Source organism: Ciona robusta, chromosome 9 (assembly GCF_009617815.1).
Source record: "Ciona robusta chromosome 9, ASM961781v2".
Taxonomy (NCBI): domain Eukaryota; kingdom Metazoa; phylum Chordata; class Ascidiacea; order Phlebobranchia; family Cionidae; genus Ciona; species Ciona robusta.
Window position 1 is genome coordinate 428,706 of NC_143243.1, and position 14,173 is coordinate 442,878.

General features: G+C 38.2%; 1 protein-coding gene across 1 annotated transcript; it reads right to left on the minus strand.

Moving 5' to 3' along the window:
* Positions 1–653: 653 nt before the first annotated feature.
* LOC149730523 (uncharacterized) lies at positions 654–13,564 on the minus strand. The gene is made up of 22 exons (XM_089884397.1): positions 13,413–13,564; positions 12,659–12,826; positions 12,277–12,337; positions 11,388–11,538; positions 10,849–10,970; positions 10,109–10,305; positions 9,271–9,356; positions 8,286–8,435; positions 7,770–7,865; positions 7,345–7,501; positions 6,996–7,063; positions 6,578–6,710; positions 6,155–6,311; positions 5,819–5,995; positions 4,684–5,541; positions 4,013–4,223; positions 3,619–3,719; positions 3,082–3,207; positions 2,670–2,750; positions 2,191–2,368; positions 1,688–1,842; positions 654–1,323 (listed from the first exon to the last, which is right to left on the minus strand). The coding sequence occupies exons 1-22, from the start codon at positions 13,436–13,438 to the stop codon at positions 1,219–1,221; spliced, it is 3,564 nt and encodes a 1,187-aa protein (XP_089740523.1). The 5' UTR covers positions 13,439–13,564; the 3' UTR covers positions 654–1,218.
* Positions 13,565–14,173: the final 609 nt, after the last annotated feature.

Consider the following 14,173-nt stretch of genomic DNA (forward strand, 5'->3'; position numbering starts at 1 on the left):
CTGGTGTATAAGATGACACCCATGTTATAACTTGACAGTAAGCATGAGGTGTATGAATACACCATGTGTGTCTGGTGTATAAGAAGACACCCATGTTATAACTCGACAGTGAGCATGAGGTATATGAATACACCAAGTGTGTCTGGTGTATAAGAAGACACCCATGTTATAACTCGACAGTGAGCATGAGATGTATGAATACACCATGTGTGTCTGGTGTATAAGAAGACACCCATGTTATAACTCGACAGTGAGCATGAGGTGTATGAATACACCAAGTGTGTCTGGTGTATAAGAAGACACCCATGTTATAACTTGACAGTGAGCATGAGGTGTATGAATACACCATGTGTGTCTGGTGTATAAGATGACACCCATGTTATAACTCGACAGTGAGCATGAGTTGTATGAATACACCATGCATGTCTGGTGTATAAGAAAACACCCATGTTATAACTCGACAGTGAGCATGAGGTGTATGAATACACTGTGTGTTTCTGGTGTATAAGAAGACACCCATGTTATAACTCAACAGTGAGCATGAGGTGTATGAATACACCATGTGTGTCTGGTGTATAAGATGACAGCCATGTTTTAACTCGACAGTGAGTATGAGGTTCTATCTTATTTCTTACAGAATAAATAACCACAAGTTTATGAGTTTACTTTTATCGCAAGCTTGGAAAAGAAGAAATCCAAATTCACCAGACCTGATAATTGAACACAAAGATCATATATAAGTTTTACAACTACAAAGCTAGACTAAGTTTTGTAACACGCCAAAAAATTCCATCGGAAAAAATAACAATTTCGAAGAGTAATTAATTTTTGCCAATTAAATTAAATAAAAACGAATAAAATAATTTCGGATCAAAACACACTCCTTAAAAAATGACATATTGAAAAAAAAAAGAGAATTCTTGCAAGTTGTAATAAATAACACGTTCTTTGAAACACACCTGCGCAAAAACTCCAGTGGAGGGCGCCACACGTACCATGGACGGAATACGAGCCACTAGATGGGAGTATAACAAACAAAATGTCCGACTTAGTGCAAGCAGGTACGAAGCGTTTGTGGCTTCCATCGAAGAGTCTTAGAATACTGGGTGTTGGTTTATAAACAAGGCAACCCAGTATTGATGTTATTTACACCTTGCCCCATCAACCTCTCGTAACCATGGTGACTTCTACAACACTTGGTGTCAGCAGAGACAAAGCTCAGGGCGGGGACTTATCGCGAGTAACATGGTTCTGTCGTTGAATGAGAAGCTCGAGTGCAGAAGGACCGGATGGAACCATCGGTGTTGACCAGAACGAGTGGGACTGCGATGTAATGAGATGTTTATGTTAGTTTAAACTCAAAGAAAACAGAAAACAAAAGATAAAAATATGTTTTCATTTTTCAATAAATGATCTAATCATCAAAGATTTGTGTTTTAAATACTTTTATCATCTTTTTGTATAAGTTTTCTTTGTCAATTTTATTTAAGTATGATGTATCTAACAAAAACCTATAGTTTCAGTAATACCATATTTGTACCAGTTTATAGTTTTATGAAAAAAAAACTTTACACAAGATTTGCTGTTTAAAGGTTAAACAACTTTAAAGATATTATGTCAATTTCAGTTTTACCCAAACTTTACAGAATTTCATTGAAAAATTAACCCTGGAAACAAACCCCCTTACCATATATGGTCCTTCCTGTGTTTGCCCCCTCACCCTTTCCTGGGGCTTCCCCTCCACAGGTGGGGCTGTGGGGTTGGACCAGGGTGAATACGAGTTCATTTGTGCGGCGGCCCTCTCCGATCCAATGGTGCCGGGCCCCGATAATCGAAGATCGCCTGCGAGCATGGGGTAAGAGGGGTTAGTCTACCATATTAAGATATTACTAATATGTGTATATGTTGTTATTGCCAGATGTGTAATAAGTGAGAAGAAGATCTTCTGACAATTGTTTGTATTTAAGATTCTAAATGACCAAGTTCACAAAAAGCTTAATGAAGTCACCGTATATGGCAAATTAACATATTTTGTAAAATAACAGATCCAAAAACTGCTAAAACATCCCTTCAAGTAAATCAATAACATAATCTTTGTTGTTGTATTAATTAACCAGGTTTTCGTTATTGTGTTCAAAGAAATAAATAAAACCCGTGTTATGCGTTGTGTCAATCACACACATACATTACCTCTGTTTCTCTGCGAGGAAAACAAGGAGTTATTTGTGTCGGGGAAAAGTTTGTAAGAATCCCCCCCTTCCTTGTCGGGGAGGATGTCTTTGTTTGATTGTTGATGTAACAATGGATCGATTGTGTTAGGGGTGAGGGTCGAAAGGTCACTAGGGGTCGGGAGGTCGGTGAATAAATTCTGGGGAGGAATTGTTTGGTTTGAATGTATTGTATAAGTTGGTGATATTGGCGTTTTACAAAACGGTGGAATTTATGAAAATTAAGATAAAATTGGCCAAAACTGGTCACCCCCAGGTAGTATTACCAGTATACATGTTGTACAGTCACACAGCAGGGTATTTCAAACAATACAAACAAACACAGGAGATGCATGCTGCGAATATTTATTTGATAAACATAGGGTGGTGATCTGAGCGTGAAATGAGGATAAAAAGAAAAAAAGGTAAATTTAAAAACAAACAAACATAAAGGAAATTTACCTTCATTCGATCAAACTGAGCGTAATGATCGGAGGTTGGTGATTGGTCGGCAGACGTTCGACCAAATCTCATCTCTTCGTTCTAAAGTAATGGGTATTGTTAGTATAATGTTTGAAACAACGTTGCTATTATTATTATAATTTCATAAAGAATGTTGCTCGAACAAAGATATTCAAGATTTGATAATTTACTTCTTTTCTTAATATTATCTGTCTATTAAGTTGGCCATTACACAACGCCCAGGGTGCAATAATTTATTGGTGGAAACTTACGTGTCTTGTTTAAGGATACATGCACCATAAATGGTACCAGTGAGCATGAACCCAATATACTTCAGTTAAGATACCAAACCACTCAGCCACAAAGTCCAAACAAAACTTTGACGAAATGACTTAAAAATTTAAACCCTTACCAGGTGTGGGTTAGAACTGGGGGAAATCCCAAACATGGAACCCATCCTGTCCCTGGGGTAAATATCTCCGTGTTGGGGCTGGGGGTCGACTACCGTGAAGTGACCCAACCCTGTGGGGGTTAGTTGCTGGGGAGGAATTTAGTAAAATAGAAATCATAAAAAGAACATTGTAGGAGGGGTTATCGATTTTTTTTTGAAAATTAAGCTAGTTTTACAAAGTATAAACAAAATAACTTTGAATTGGTTGCACCACTTTTCACATGTGTGTGTTTGTATAGCAAACTGTGATAAACCAGTTTAACAAACTAAAACGATGGATATCTTCAAACATATAATAACAATATAATACATCATAATAAACCTAAAGTAAACGCTGTACAACCTAAGTATACTGCAGTACCAACTAAACTAACTGGTGACTGTGCGTACAACACGACACAACAAAAGCGTTAATTACTTGGCGCGGGCAGCAGGAATAAAAGCGCCGGAATGTTATTGAGACGAGGTAGCGGTAAACTACTACCACATAAACCTTACCTTTGGTGTATTTGGTGCAAAATTACGCGCCTGCGTGGGCAAAGCATTCGGTCGACGAGGGATTTCCATTCCCGGGTTCTTAGCCAGCATTGCCCCGGTACCTGGGGGTAAATTGGGTTAGTGGGGTAATTTGGTGCGAGGTGTATGAGAAAAAATAATATTCATATATTAATTGTCGTTTACAATGCTACCATTGTGGACATATGTATCATTGGACAAAACACCTAACAGCAACTGCTCCAACCCAGTGGTCACTAATGGGTTGTCTAAATTGTCAGCCATACAAAAAAACAATCACTCATAAAGTTACATACATGGTAACTTGTAAGCGGGCACGACGTGTATGAAACATAACACCCATGTTATAATTTTTTTTCGTACTTAAAACACCCACCTTTATAATTGTTGATACTGCCAGCTTGTGGCGAGCATGTTGTCGTCGATACTTGTTGCCCTCCACCCCCACCTGGTGTTGGAGATGACGTGGATGACGTCTCGTTGCTGCCACCACCTGGCAGGTTTGCCGAGGTCATGAACTTAAACAATCCACGAGACGGGTCGCTTATGAGGTCATAATCACGGTCGTAAGGACTTCCGGCCAAACCCTGGAATTATGTTAGTGGTTAAGGTTAGTTGGGGGAATATGGCAGATTATTGCAGGTACCATACGCGCGCCGTTTTACGTTTAAAGCTACAAAACGAAAATATGTATACAATTTCTGAGGAGGTGTTCAAACACCAAACACCCCCCTCTAGATCCGCCACTGGGTTAAGGTTTAGTTGGGGGAATATGGCAAGTTGGCAACTTATGCCGGTACGCAATATTGATTACAAAATATTAACTAAGCAAGCTATAATTTGCCCTACATTTGTCAATAAACTAAACTACCGAATCTGATCAAAATAGGACTCCAACATGGCTTGGAAATGAAACTTAATATATTTATGCCTAAAACTTAATAGTTAAAATAATACAAAACACACTTTGTTTTATATCATCCCTAATATTATAAAATATAACATATAATCTTACATTGAACCAAATAACCCCACACCCAACATTACCTGTTGCATATTAAACAATTGTTGTTGAGACATCGCAGCAAAGTCTTGTCTCGATGGTTGGTTCATCTTCGCGAGCTTCGCTGACTTCATTTCCGTGTTTCGTGCAACGAGGTCTTGCATTTGTTTCTGCATAACCGCCATTGTGATGTCATTATGGAACCTCGGGGCTAACTGGGCCCCCATCATTCGCTTCATCTCCATATTTGGTGAGGTGGGGTTTTGGGGGTTAGGGGGCCCTCGAAGGAACAACCCAATGTCGGTCGGGCGGGGTAACGACTGCTCAACGGAGGGCATGGGGTCAACGTACTCTGAGGGTGAGACACCTAGTGGGTTGTTGGTCCGGAAGTTGTCGGTGTTGGAGAGTGGGGGGTAGAATAGGGGTTTGGGTAAGTCTGCAGGGTGGGGTGGGGGGTTTTGTGGGTTAGGGGGTCGTTGGGGGTGAACGTGCTGAAATGGGGGGTTTTGTCGGGGTAACATGTTCCTGGGGTGATGGTAAACATAGGAGGGGTTCATGGGGTGGCGAGGGTACTGGTTTTGTAGAAGGGGGTTTCCCGGGGCTACTTGGTGCCGATACATTTGCCCCATTTGTTGGGGAACCACCATGTTATGTGGGTAAGCTTGCATGGGGTTATCGGGGAAAACCCCTGGGATGAGAACACCCACTTGTTCTGGGTAAGTGGGTGACGGACTCTCGGGGGGGTATTGTGGGGGTGACATTTGTGGGGTAGCGAAGGTTACTCGATGTCCCGTACGTGGATGGGGGTCGGGGGATTCTTGGGATGATCCCATGCTCCCTGAGTCGACCTCGCCATCCTCGTTGATCCCCTCGCACCCATATGTGTCCTCCTCCTGTATTGCCTGGATGATCAATGGGAAAAATTTAAGTAAAGAATTTGGTGCTCATAAAGTTAAACAGTTATTGTGTAAAAAAATACAGTAAAATACAGTAATTGTGTGTTTGTAAAGAAATACAGTAATTGTTTAATAAAAATTGCATAATATGAAACATATATTTTGCTTTAATGGTATCACCAGTCTCTTATTAAAAAGAAAATATCTATAAGCATACTTAAGATTCTATTTGAATAAATCTTCAAAATTCCTACTTTCCATAAACCACATTATGAACCATTACCTTTAACTTTGGATCTGGTTTAATCTGCACGGCTACATGTTGCATACGTGGGGCTCGGTTCTTCTTACGCATCCCACCTGGGTGGTCCTCCAACCCAGTTCCCCTACCTTTACCCACAACTCTTCTAACCTGGGGGTCGGTGGTTCGAACCCCGGGGCTGGTAGTTGGTTCAAGGTCCTGGAATGAAATACTGTGTTAAATCGAACAAAAAAGGTTGGAATATATATATATTTTTACTCAGTTTTCAAATTAAAAAAAAACAAAACCAATTTTCACCAATTCAAGGGTTTATAATATGCAACATTCAAGAACTAGGGGAAACCCGATATCACCCACCTCTAGCTCACCCTCCACTTCCTCTGGGACTTCCCCATTTACCCCTAAACCCGGGGTAATAGGGACCAAACTCTCGAACACGGTCCCCCCTTCCTCCTCGCTGCAAACCAACAAACCTCCCCCAAGTTCGGCGACCGAGAGCCCAAGCTTGTATAACCTGTGTGTGGGGTTGGGGGTTATATGGGGTTATGCTACAATACATGGGTTGTAGGTATGTTAACCCTTTAACCCATCAATATCAAGAATATAGACTGGTTCGCAGCCATCTCAGTTTATAACCAATCAATATATAACGCTATAAAAGACTAATATGTGTAGGGGGCGTATGGAATAGAACTCAATATTGGAGAACCAATATCAAAAGATAGATCTTCATGTACACACAGCATAGCTGGTACAACAGAATAAACCAAGCAATCCAACCTGTAACATCTGCATGGGTGTTGCATGTCTTCATTCATATTGGAGTCGAGTCCAGCCTGGAAGTCAAGTTTATTCAACGCTTGTTTTAAACCGATGAAACCTCGTACTTCGTAGTCTTCAGGTAAGGGACGACCTGTAGTGGAAACAACTTCAATGTAAAGCAGAGGAAGTCGAGTTCGATAAGCACCAGAACCTTACTCTATTTCTTTACACAGGAATCGTCGCCAGATTCGCAAAATTTATTACAAAGCAGAACAAGTTAGGCATATATGAACCTGTAGTGCAAGAAGGCGACCACGCTAACATCCTATTTATTAACAAGCAGGTTTGGTGCAATAAGCTGGTTATTTATATCTCATGGCAAACCCATGGTATTTGCCAAACGCCACCGCGAATTTCTGTTCCACCTATAACCCACCTTCCATATCATTAGCTTTATCCTGACTTCCCAGTGCGTTGAGGATCTTCGCAAGTTGGTGCCAAACTCTGGAGAAATAGTAGGCATTATGACATCTGATATCAGAACTTGATAAATATTTTGCAACAAAAAGTTTGAATTTCAAAATGTTTATTCCAGAACTTTTTAACCATAAAAAAATATGTGATATAGGTAAATGCTTCACGACGCTATGACAATGCTCTGTATTATTGTAAGAATATAAAGCCGAGAGCAAACATTGAACGGGAAGTACATAGAAGCATATAATTGTTTCTTAATTTCCCAAGTAAATAAAAATATTTCTATATCCTCCAGTTAATATTCTTACCTTGATTTGTTCGAAACTTCTTGTTGTTGAAACACGGATGCGTTCGAAACCAACCAATCAAGTGTTAACTTTACAGCAGGGAGGCCGGGGTGCTCAAAGTCGCCGGGGTCGTCCGTGTGCACGGGGATGCACGATAATAAGCCGTGTAACATTTGCACTGGGGGATTAAGGAGTTGTAATGAACGTAACTTATTTATTCTCACATGACGGGGCAAGACAGTCGTTATAACACGGGTGTTCTGTTTCATGCACCTCGTGCCCGCTACGTATGTAACTTTGTGGGTGATTATTTATGTATTGCTGATAATTTAGAAAACCAATTAGTGACCACTGGGTTGGAGCAATTGCCGTTAAGTGTCTTGCCGAAAGACACAACTGCCCACAATAGTTGCAGTGTTTAGTTACCCAACTTTAACCCAACGTACTTGCAAGCATAAGCATGGCGTTCCATCGAATGTTCGGTTTCATTTCATCAACGTTATCATTCTCACCACCAGGGGACACTACAGGGTTGCCACTTGCTGAAAAGATAATTTTGTCATTTTTATAAAAACATTAATTTTATTAAAATATTAATTTATTTAAGATTTGACAAATGTAGTGTCTGGTGCTTCCAAATAAGTTTTAAATTATTTTAAATTATTGAGAAACACTGGATTCAAAAATTTGATCTGAAAAACCCATTTATTTTAACCAAGGTTTTAAACATAATCACTGGCTATTTAATTTATTAATGCCTAATGATAATTAAAGTAATTAATAAAAAAAAAATTTTTTTCGTTTACAATTGGAGCAAAAAGTTGCTTTTTAATTAATGAAAAATATTATGGTAACAAATTTATTTTAGAAAATTTCGTAGAAAAAAAAACAACTCCAGCACCAAAATAAAATAAAAAATTTTTGTCTACAATTATTTTTAATTAATTAACGAACGAACGAACCATCCACTCCATCAGGTGAAAGATGATGTAATGAGAACAAGTTCAAGAAGATCATGTGACTTATCTGCTGTCGTGACAACGACCCTGCTCTTAGATGAGCGTGAAGGTAACCCGATAATCGATCAACCATGACCGATAGCTCGCTCTCGTCTAGAAGAAAAAATAAAGATAAAAAAGAGAAAAATGTTTTTTTTAAGAATTGCTTTTTTCTTAATGTAAGAAACATTTTAAGCCATGTTTTAAAGGCTGAGCAAAACTATGTTTCGAAAAAAAATAAAGAAAAAGCGTTTTTTTACCTTTGTTGAAAGGAAAAAAAATTTTAAAACGGACACAATGATTTCAAACGCACATTTTATTGTTTTTTAAATTGTTGAGAAAAAACTGATGTGTTTCCAAACTCACAAAGTATAGTTCCTGTCTCTGAGGTTTACTTATTCATTAAATTAAGAAAACAATCTAAATATAAAACATGACCAACATATTTACTTTGGCTGACTCATTCAAACGACCAAGTATAAAAATAGGACATGTTTACTCATGAAACCACTGGTCTGGTATAACAATGGAATATTTATTACAAACAATGTTTCATCTGGTTTATAACGGGATATTTTAAAGGGGAAATGCCAACGAAAAATTCTAAACTCTAAACAAAGATGATGTTCAGCATGACCTAAAGATACAACCAAAGTTTCATCTGATGTTCGGTGAAAATTTCTTAATTTTTTTACATTAGAAGATAAGTGCAATATCGTATTATGTTCTTGGTACAAAAAAAATATACGATCATAAACCCAAAGAAGCCAAACTTTATAAACACGGGGGGGGGGCAGGGATAGTTAGACACACAATCCTGTGAAACAAATCTAACTTATTGGTTGTAAGGTTTACTGAATAATGCAATGTAGGAAATTCAAGGGTTTGGCCTGCCCTCCCTGCCACCCCAGGTGTGGCGCCTATGTATACAACTGTCAATCAAACTTACTTTTATGTAGATATATACAAGCGTGGAACTTGAGAAGAAACTTAATCAATTCACTTGTGGAGATCTTGGCGTGACGTGGCTCATCACTGGTAATGCAATATAATCATATTGTAAATTCAAATAATGTTATGTATTACAAACCACTTATTCAAACCTACAGTACAGGCACAGATTTAAGATTCCCCTTTTTACTATTTCTTTGTTAGATAACTAAACACATCAGTGACCACTGGGTTGGAGCAATTATCATTAAGTATCTTGCCCAAGGACATATATGGTAACAATGGTAGCAGTGTGGAGCTTTGAACCAATAACCTCTGTTCTAGAAGCAGTCTTGATCTGGTGCTACGAAAACGTAACCAACAAAAATCAAGTCCAACCACTAGTAGTAAAAGAGAAATATATTTCGCCTAAATGGCATCGTCAGTCTCTTATTCAAATAGATTCTATTTTTTGTTGGTTACGTTTTCGAAGCACCAGATCATTACTGTATTTTACTATACTAGAATCGTTCAACTACATGTACATCAGATCAGGGTCAGATTCGCGGAATTTATTACAAGAAGCAGTCTTGTTGAGCACTTTACCATGGCAACAACAACTACAATGTAAATTGTAAATTAATAGCTACAAACAAATAGCATAATAATACAAATAAAACAAAAGTATGTTTAAAAACTAACACACAGCATCAACTAATTATATTTACAACATAAACACCCAACCTCCTAGCAGCATCAAGCCTTAAACCTACAACCTTAAGGTTTTCGTCAGGCGTATTATCCATTGTACCGCAGTACCAACAGATTACATTACCAATGTAAATAAAACAACCCACCCTCCCAATATTTTGCTGAGTTGCCTTCTAAGGTTCGTACCCGACCCCGGGAACGGACATTTCACAGCCAAGCTTCGACAGTAATAGAAAGCAGTGCTTAACACGTCCCCACTGGCAGATGCAAGAATAGCCAGTTGGTTGTACGGTTGGCCATTGCTTGGGACAAGTTGTGCTGCATGTCGGTAATATGATTCCGCCTGTTGGAGGGTATAAGGTTTTTAAACATGACTGGTGCATGAGCAGGCAGTGGGGGTGTAATAGGTTGGTTTGTTAGAAATACAAGGTTCATGGCGGTTGGACAGAAAACATTAGTTTCAATGAAAAAATAAAGTGAATCGTCAACATCATAAGCAATAGATCAGGGTCAGATTCATAAATTCATCATAGTTACTATTCAAAATGGGTCAGATATGTAAGTTATATAGGTCCTATTATTCATAATACTTGATTCATTGAGTTAGGATCTGGTGCTATGAAAATGTAAAGGACAAAAATAAATTATCTTTTATTCTAAAGATTTTATTTAAAAGAGACCGCCGATGCCATTTAGTCGAAATATATATCTCTTATATTGTATAAGTTTATATATTAGATATAAATTTGGATTTAGTTTCGTCTGCTACACTTTCATAGCACCAGATCCTTACTGTTACACAATAACTGTTAACTCTATGAGCACAAGATTAGGGTCAGATTCACCGGATTTATTCAACTTGAATCATATAAAACATAATGCATACCTGTCCACTTTGGTTTCTATACCTCGCGATATCCCCCAGATGTACAAGACAATGCTGGCACATATATTGACAAGATGGCCGCTCAGGTTGGTGGGTGATTGAGCCGTGTTTTAATGAAGTGTCTGGTGGGTAAGAGGGTCAATGGGGGACTTTTGTGGGGGTTTAACATAATGACATAATGTTTATTAAAACGATAGCGAAGATGATGTTATTTAAACAACAAAGAGAATGTAATCCACATCAAATGAACAGTTAAACACGCAATGAACAAAAAATCTTTGCGTGTTTAACTGTTCTTTTGATGTGGATTACATTCTCTTTAAACAAAATATCTGGAAAAGAGCAATAGTTGGAAGTATGGCTGTTGCATCAAATGTTGTTTTCACTTATCAACTAAAACCCTGCAAACCAGCTAACATATTTGATGTTTCAACAATACAAAAGTGTGGTTGGCATTTGATTCGAGTACTACAGCAACCTAATCCAAACATGTCTACAATAGTTACACAATACACTCAGTTAAACCACAACTAACTTACCTTTTAATAAAAGTAATTTTGATGATCTGACTCTGCATGGGATATTAACATGGAATGCACAACATAAGTCATGCAGGAGTTGGTGGTAGAAACCACTTGCTGAATCAAGGAATGAGGAAAGCTGACTTTGTGCTTCTGTACGATGAGCATTCTGCGTGGGGGGGATGGTTTATATGGGGTGCATCCGCTTACAGTTAACTTAGAATTATAACATGGGTGTCTTCTTATACATCAGACACACATGGTGTATTCATACACCTCATGCTCACTGTAAAGTTATAACATGGGTGTCTTCTCATACACCAGACACACATGGTGTATTCATACACCTCATGCTCACTGTCAAGTTATAACATGGGTGTTTTCTTATACACCAGACATGCATGGTGTATTCATACAACTCATGCTCACTGTCGAGTTATAACATGGGTGTCTTCTTATACATCAGACACACATGGTGTATTCATACATCTCATGCTCACTGTCGAGTTGTAACATGGGTGTCTTTTTAGACACCAGACACACATGGTGTATTCATACACCTCATGCTCACTGTCGAGTTGTAACATGGGTGTCTTCTTATACACCAGACACACATGGTGTATTCATACACCTCATGCTCACTGTCGAGTTGTAACATGGGTGCCTTCTTATACACCAGACACACATGGTGTATTCATACACCTCATGCTCACTGTTGAGTTATAACATGAGTGTCATCTTATACACCAGACACACATGGTGTATTCATACACCTCATGCTCACTGTCAAGTTATAACATGAGTGTCTTCGTATACACCAGACACACATGGTGTATTCATACACCTCATGCTCACTGTCGAGTTATAACATGAGTGTCTTCGTATACACCAGACACATTCTACTTACTGATTTATCTTTTAACTTTTGTTGTAATGCTGTAATGTGATTCTTAAAAACAAAGTTCCATCTGTAAAAAAACAGTTAAACAATTGTTTAAGTTCATCTGCGATTACTTAGCAAGTAGACCACTTTTTTGCAATCTTAAACAAAAACAACAGTCATATTCATAAATCAAGGGCTATAGTATACTCATATCATATGATTCATATGAAAAGATTTTCTACGGCATTATTGGCAAGAGTATGCTGTGAATGAATCACACTGGTCATAGCATTGGCATACATTAGCAGTCTGGGTTGTAGGAAAATGGGACAAATCTGGCATGAATCCCAGGTCCTTGAACAAGAACCGTATCCATATAAATTAGAATGACAATATCTAAACTTACAAATCTTGTTCCGTTTTCTTATCGAGAGCAAACTCGAGGTTTGTAATCAAAAGCTTCCGATAAACATCTTGTAAGTTAGTTCGGTTCGTAACAACTTCCCCTGTTGAGGAACCGTCATCAGACACTCCATTCCAACCATTGATGCCTTTCTTTAACACTTCTGCTTGCCTGATGGGGGGGATTTAGGTTAGGGGAAATGGGTTAGAACAATATTTATTGTAGATTGAATGAAGGTAACTTATTTATCCTCGCATGGCAACAACAGTCGTTATAACACTGGTGTTCTGTTTCATACACTTCGTGCTTGCTTTTGAATTCAAACACTGGTGCACAACATTATGTGATATTCTAGACTGCAGAGTATGGCAGGTGCACGCGCGATTTTTTTACAGACTTTCGGTTATGCACGCCACAATTTGTCCTACGCACGCCAATTAATTAAACAAAGAAAAAAATACGTATTAAATTAAGTAAGATTTCCTAACGTGGCTTGAAAATGTACATGCTTTGTACGCAGATTTTTAATGATAGCACGCGCGAACGCGAAAAATAACCGTCTTGCACGCGCGAGATCTCGTCAGGAACTGCCATACTTTGCAGACTGGGTGATATTAAGGTTTAATAAATAGCTTATTAGTTATTTTGTCTGCTAAAAGAACACTCTTGCTTTTAAAAAGTAAGCAACAGGAATGTAACACCTTTGGTAATATATATAATTGTAATTGTAACAGAGCTAAAGAGAAAAGCAACTTACTCTAGCAACTTGTGGCAAGCATTCATGATAAGTTGTTTGGAATCATATTTCCATTGTTTTTGAACCACCACGTTATAATAAATGTTGGCTTCAGCTTACTCTGATGTCCCTATGTTTAACAACAACTGATCTAAATATGAACGGATGAAACTTGTTTAACCTTGCATAGTGGGTGACAGGGCAACTACTGTTATAACAGGTGTTCTGTTTCACACACACACACGCATAAGGTACGAATAAAATTAACACAAAGCTTATGTATGTTCCTTTAAGCTTAAACTGTAATGCTAATCTTAACGTTTGTATAAAATTGGTTAAAAAACGACGAACAAAATTCACCGTTAAACTAGAATTCACAATCAATAAAACTGATTTCTGTTATAAACATTACTATCCAACTGTTCCTGTTCTGTGAATTCGTCTCTTACAACGTTGCTTTTATTAAATCAAATCGAAAACATTGTTAACATATCGTGAAAGTTTTTGGTGAAGAACGGCTGTTGACAATCTCACCTTTGACCCCGTATACAGCTGGTCGAACGACTTCGGTATAGAGATCATAAACATTAAGGTATATCGGGGACTGAATTATAACATCTCGACTGTTTGCATCAGAATGACTAGCATGAAAAAGTTTTTTACACAAATATAAATCACTAAACCAATCAAAAGTCATGTCTGCTTATTCACACACTGCAATAGCTTCAGCAGATCGACGGTGGACATGGGAGTGGCAACCATAGATAAGTCAGGCAAGTTCC

Excerpts from the sequence above, each read along its gene's own strand:
- LOC149730523 (XM_089884397.1), bottom strand. The coding sequence starts at position 13,438 with ATGAATGCTTGCCACAAGTTGCTAGA. Across the intron at positions 3,720-4,012 it reads CAGTATCAACAATTATAAAG|GTACCGGGGCAATGCTGGCT; the intron begins GTGGGTGTTTTA and ends ATTTACCCCCAG. Across the intron at positions 2,751-3,081 it reads CCAGTTCTAACCCACACCTG|AACGAAGAGATGAGATTTGG; the intron begins GTAAGGGTTTAA and ends CCATTACTTTAG.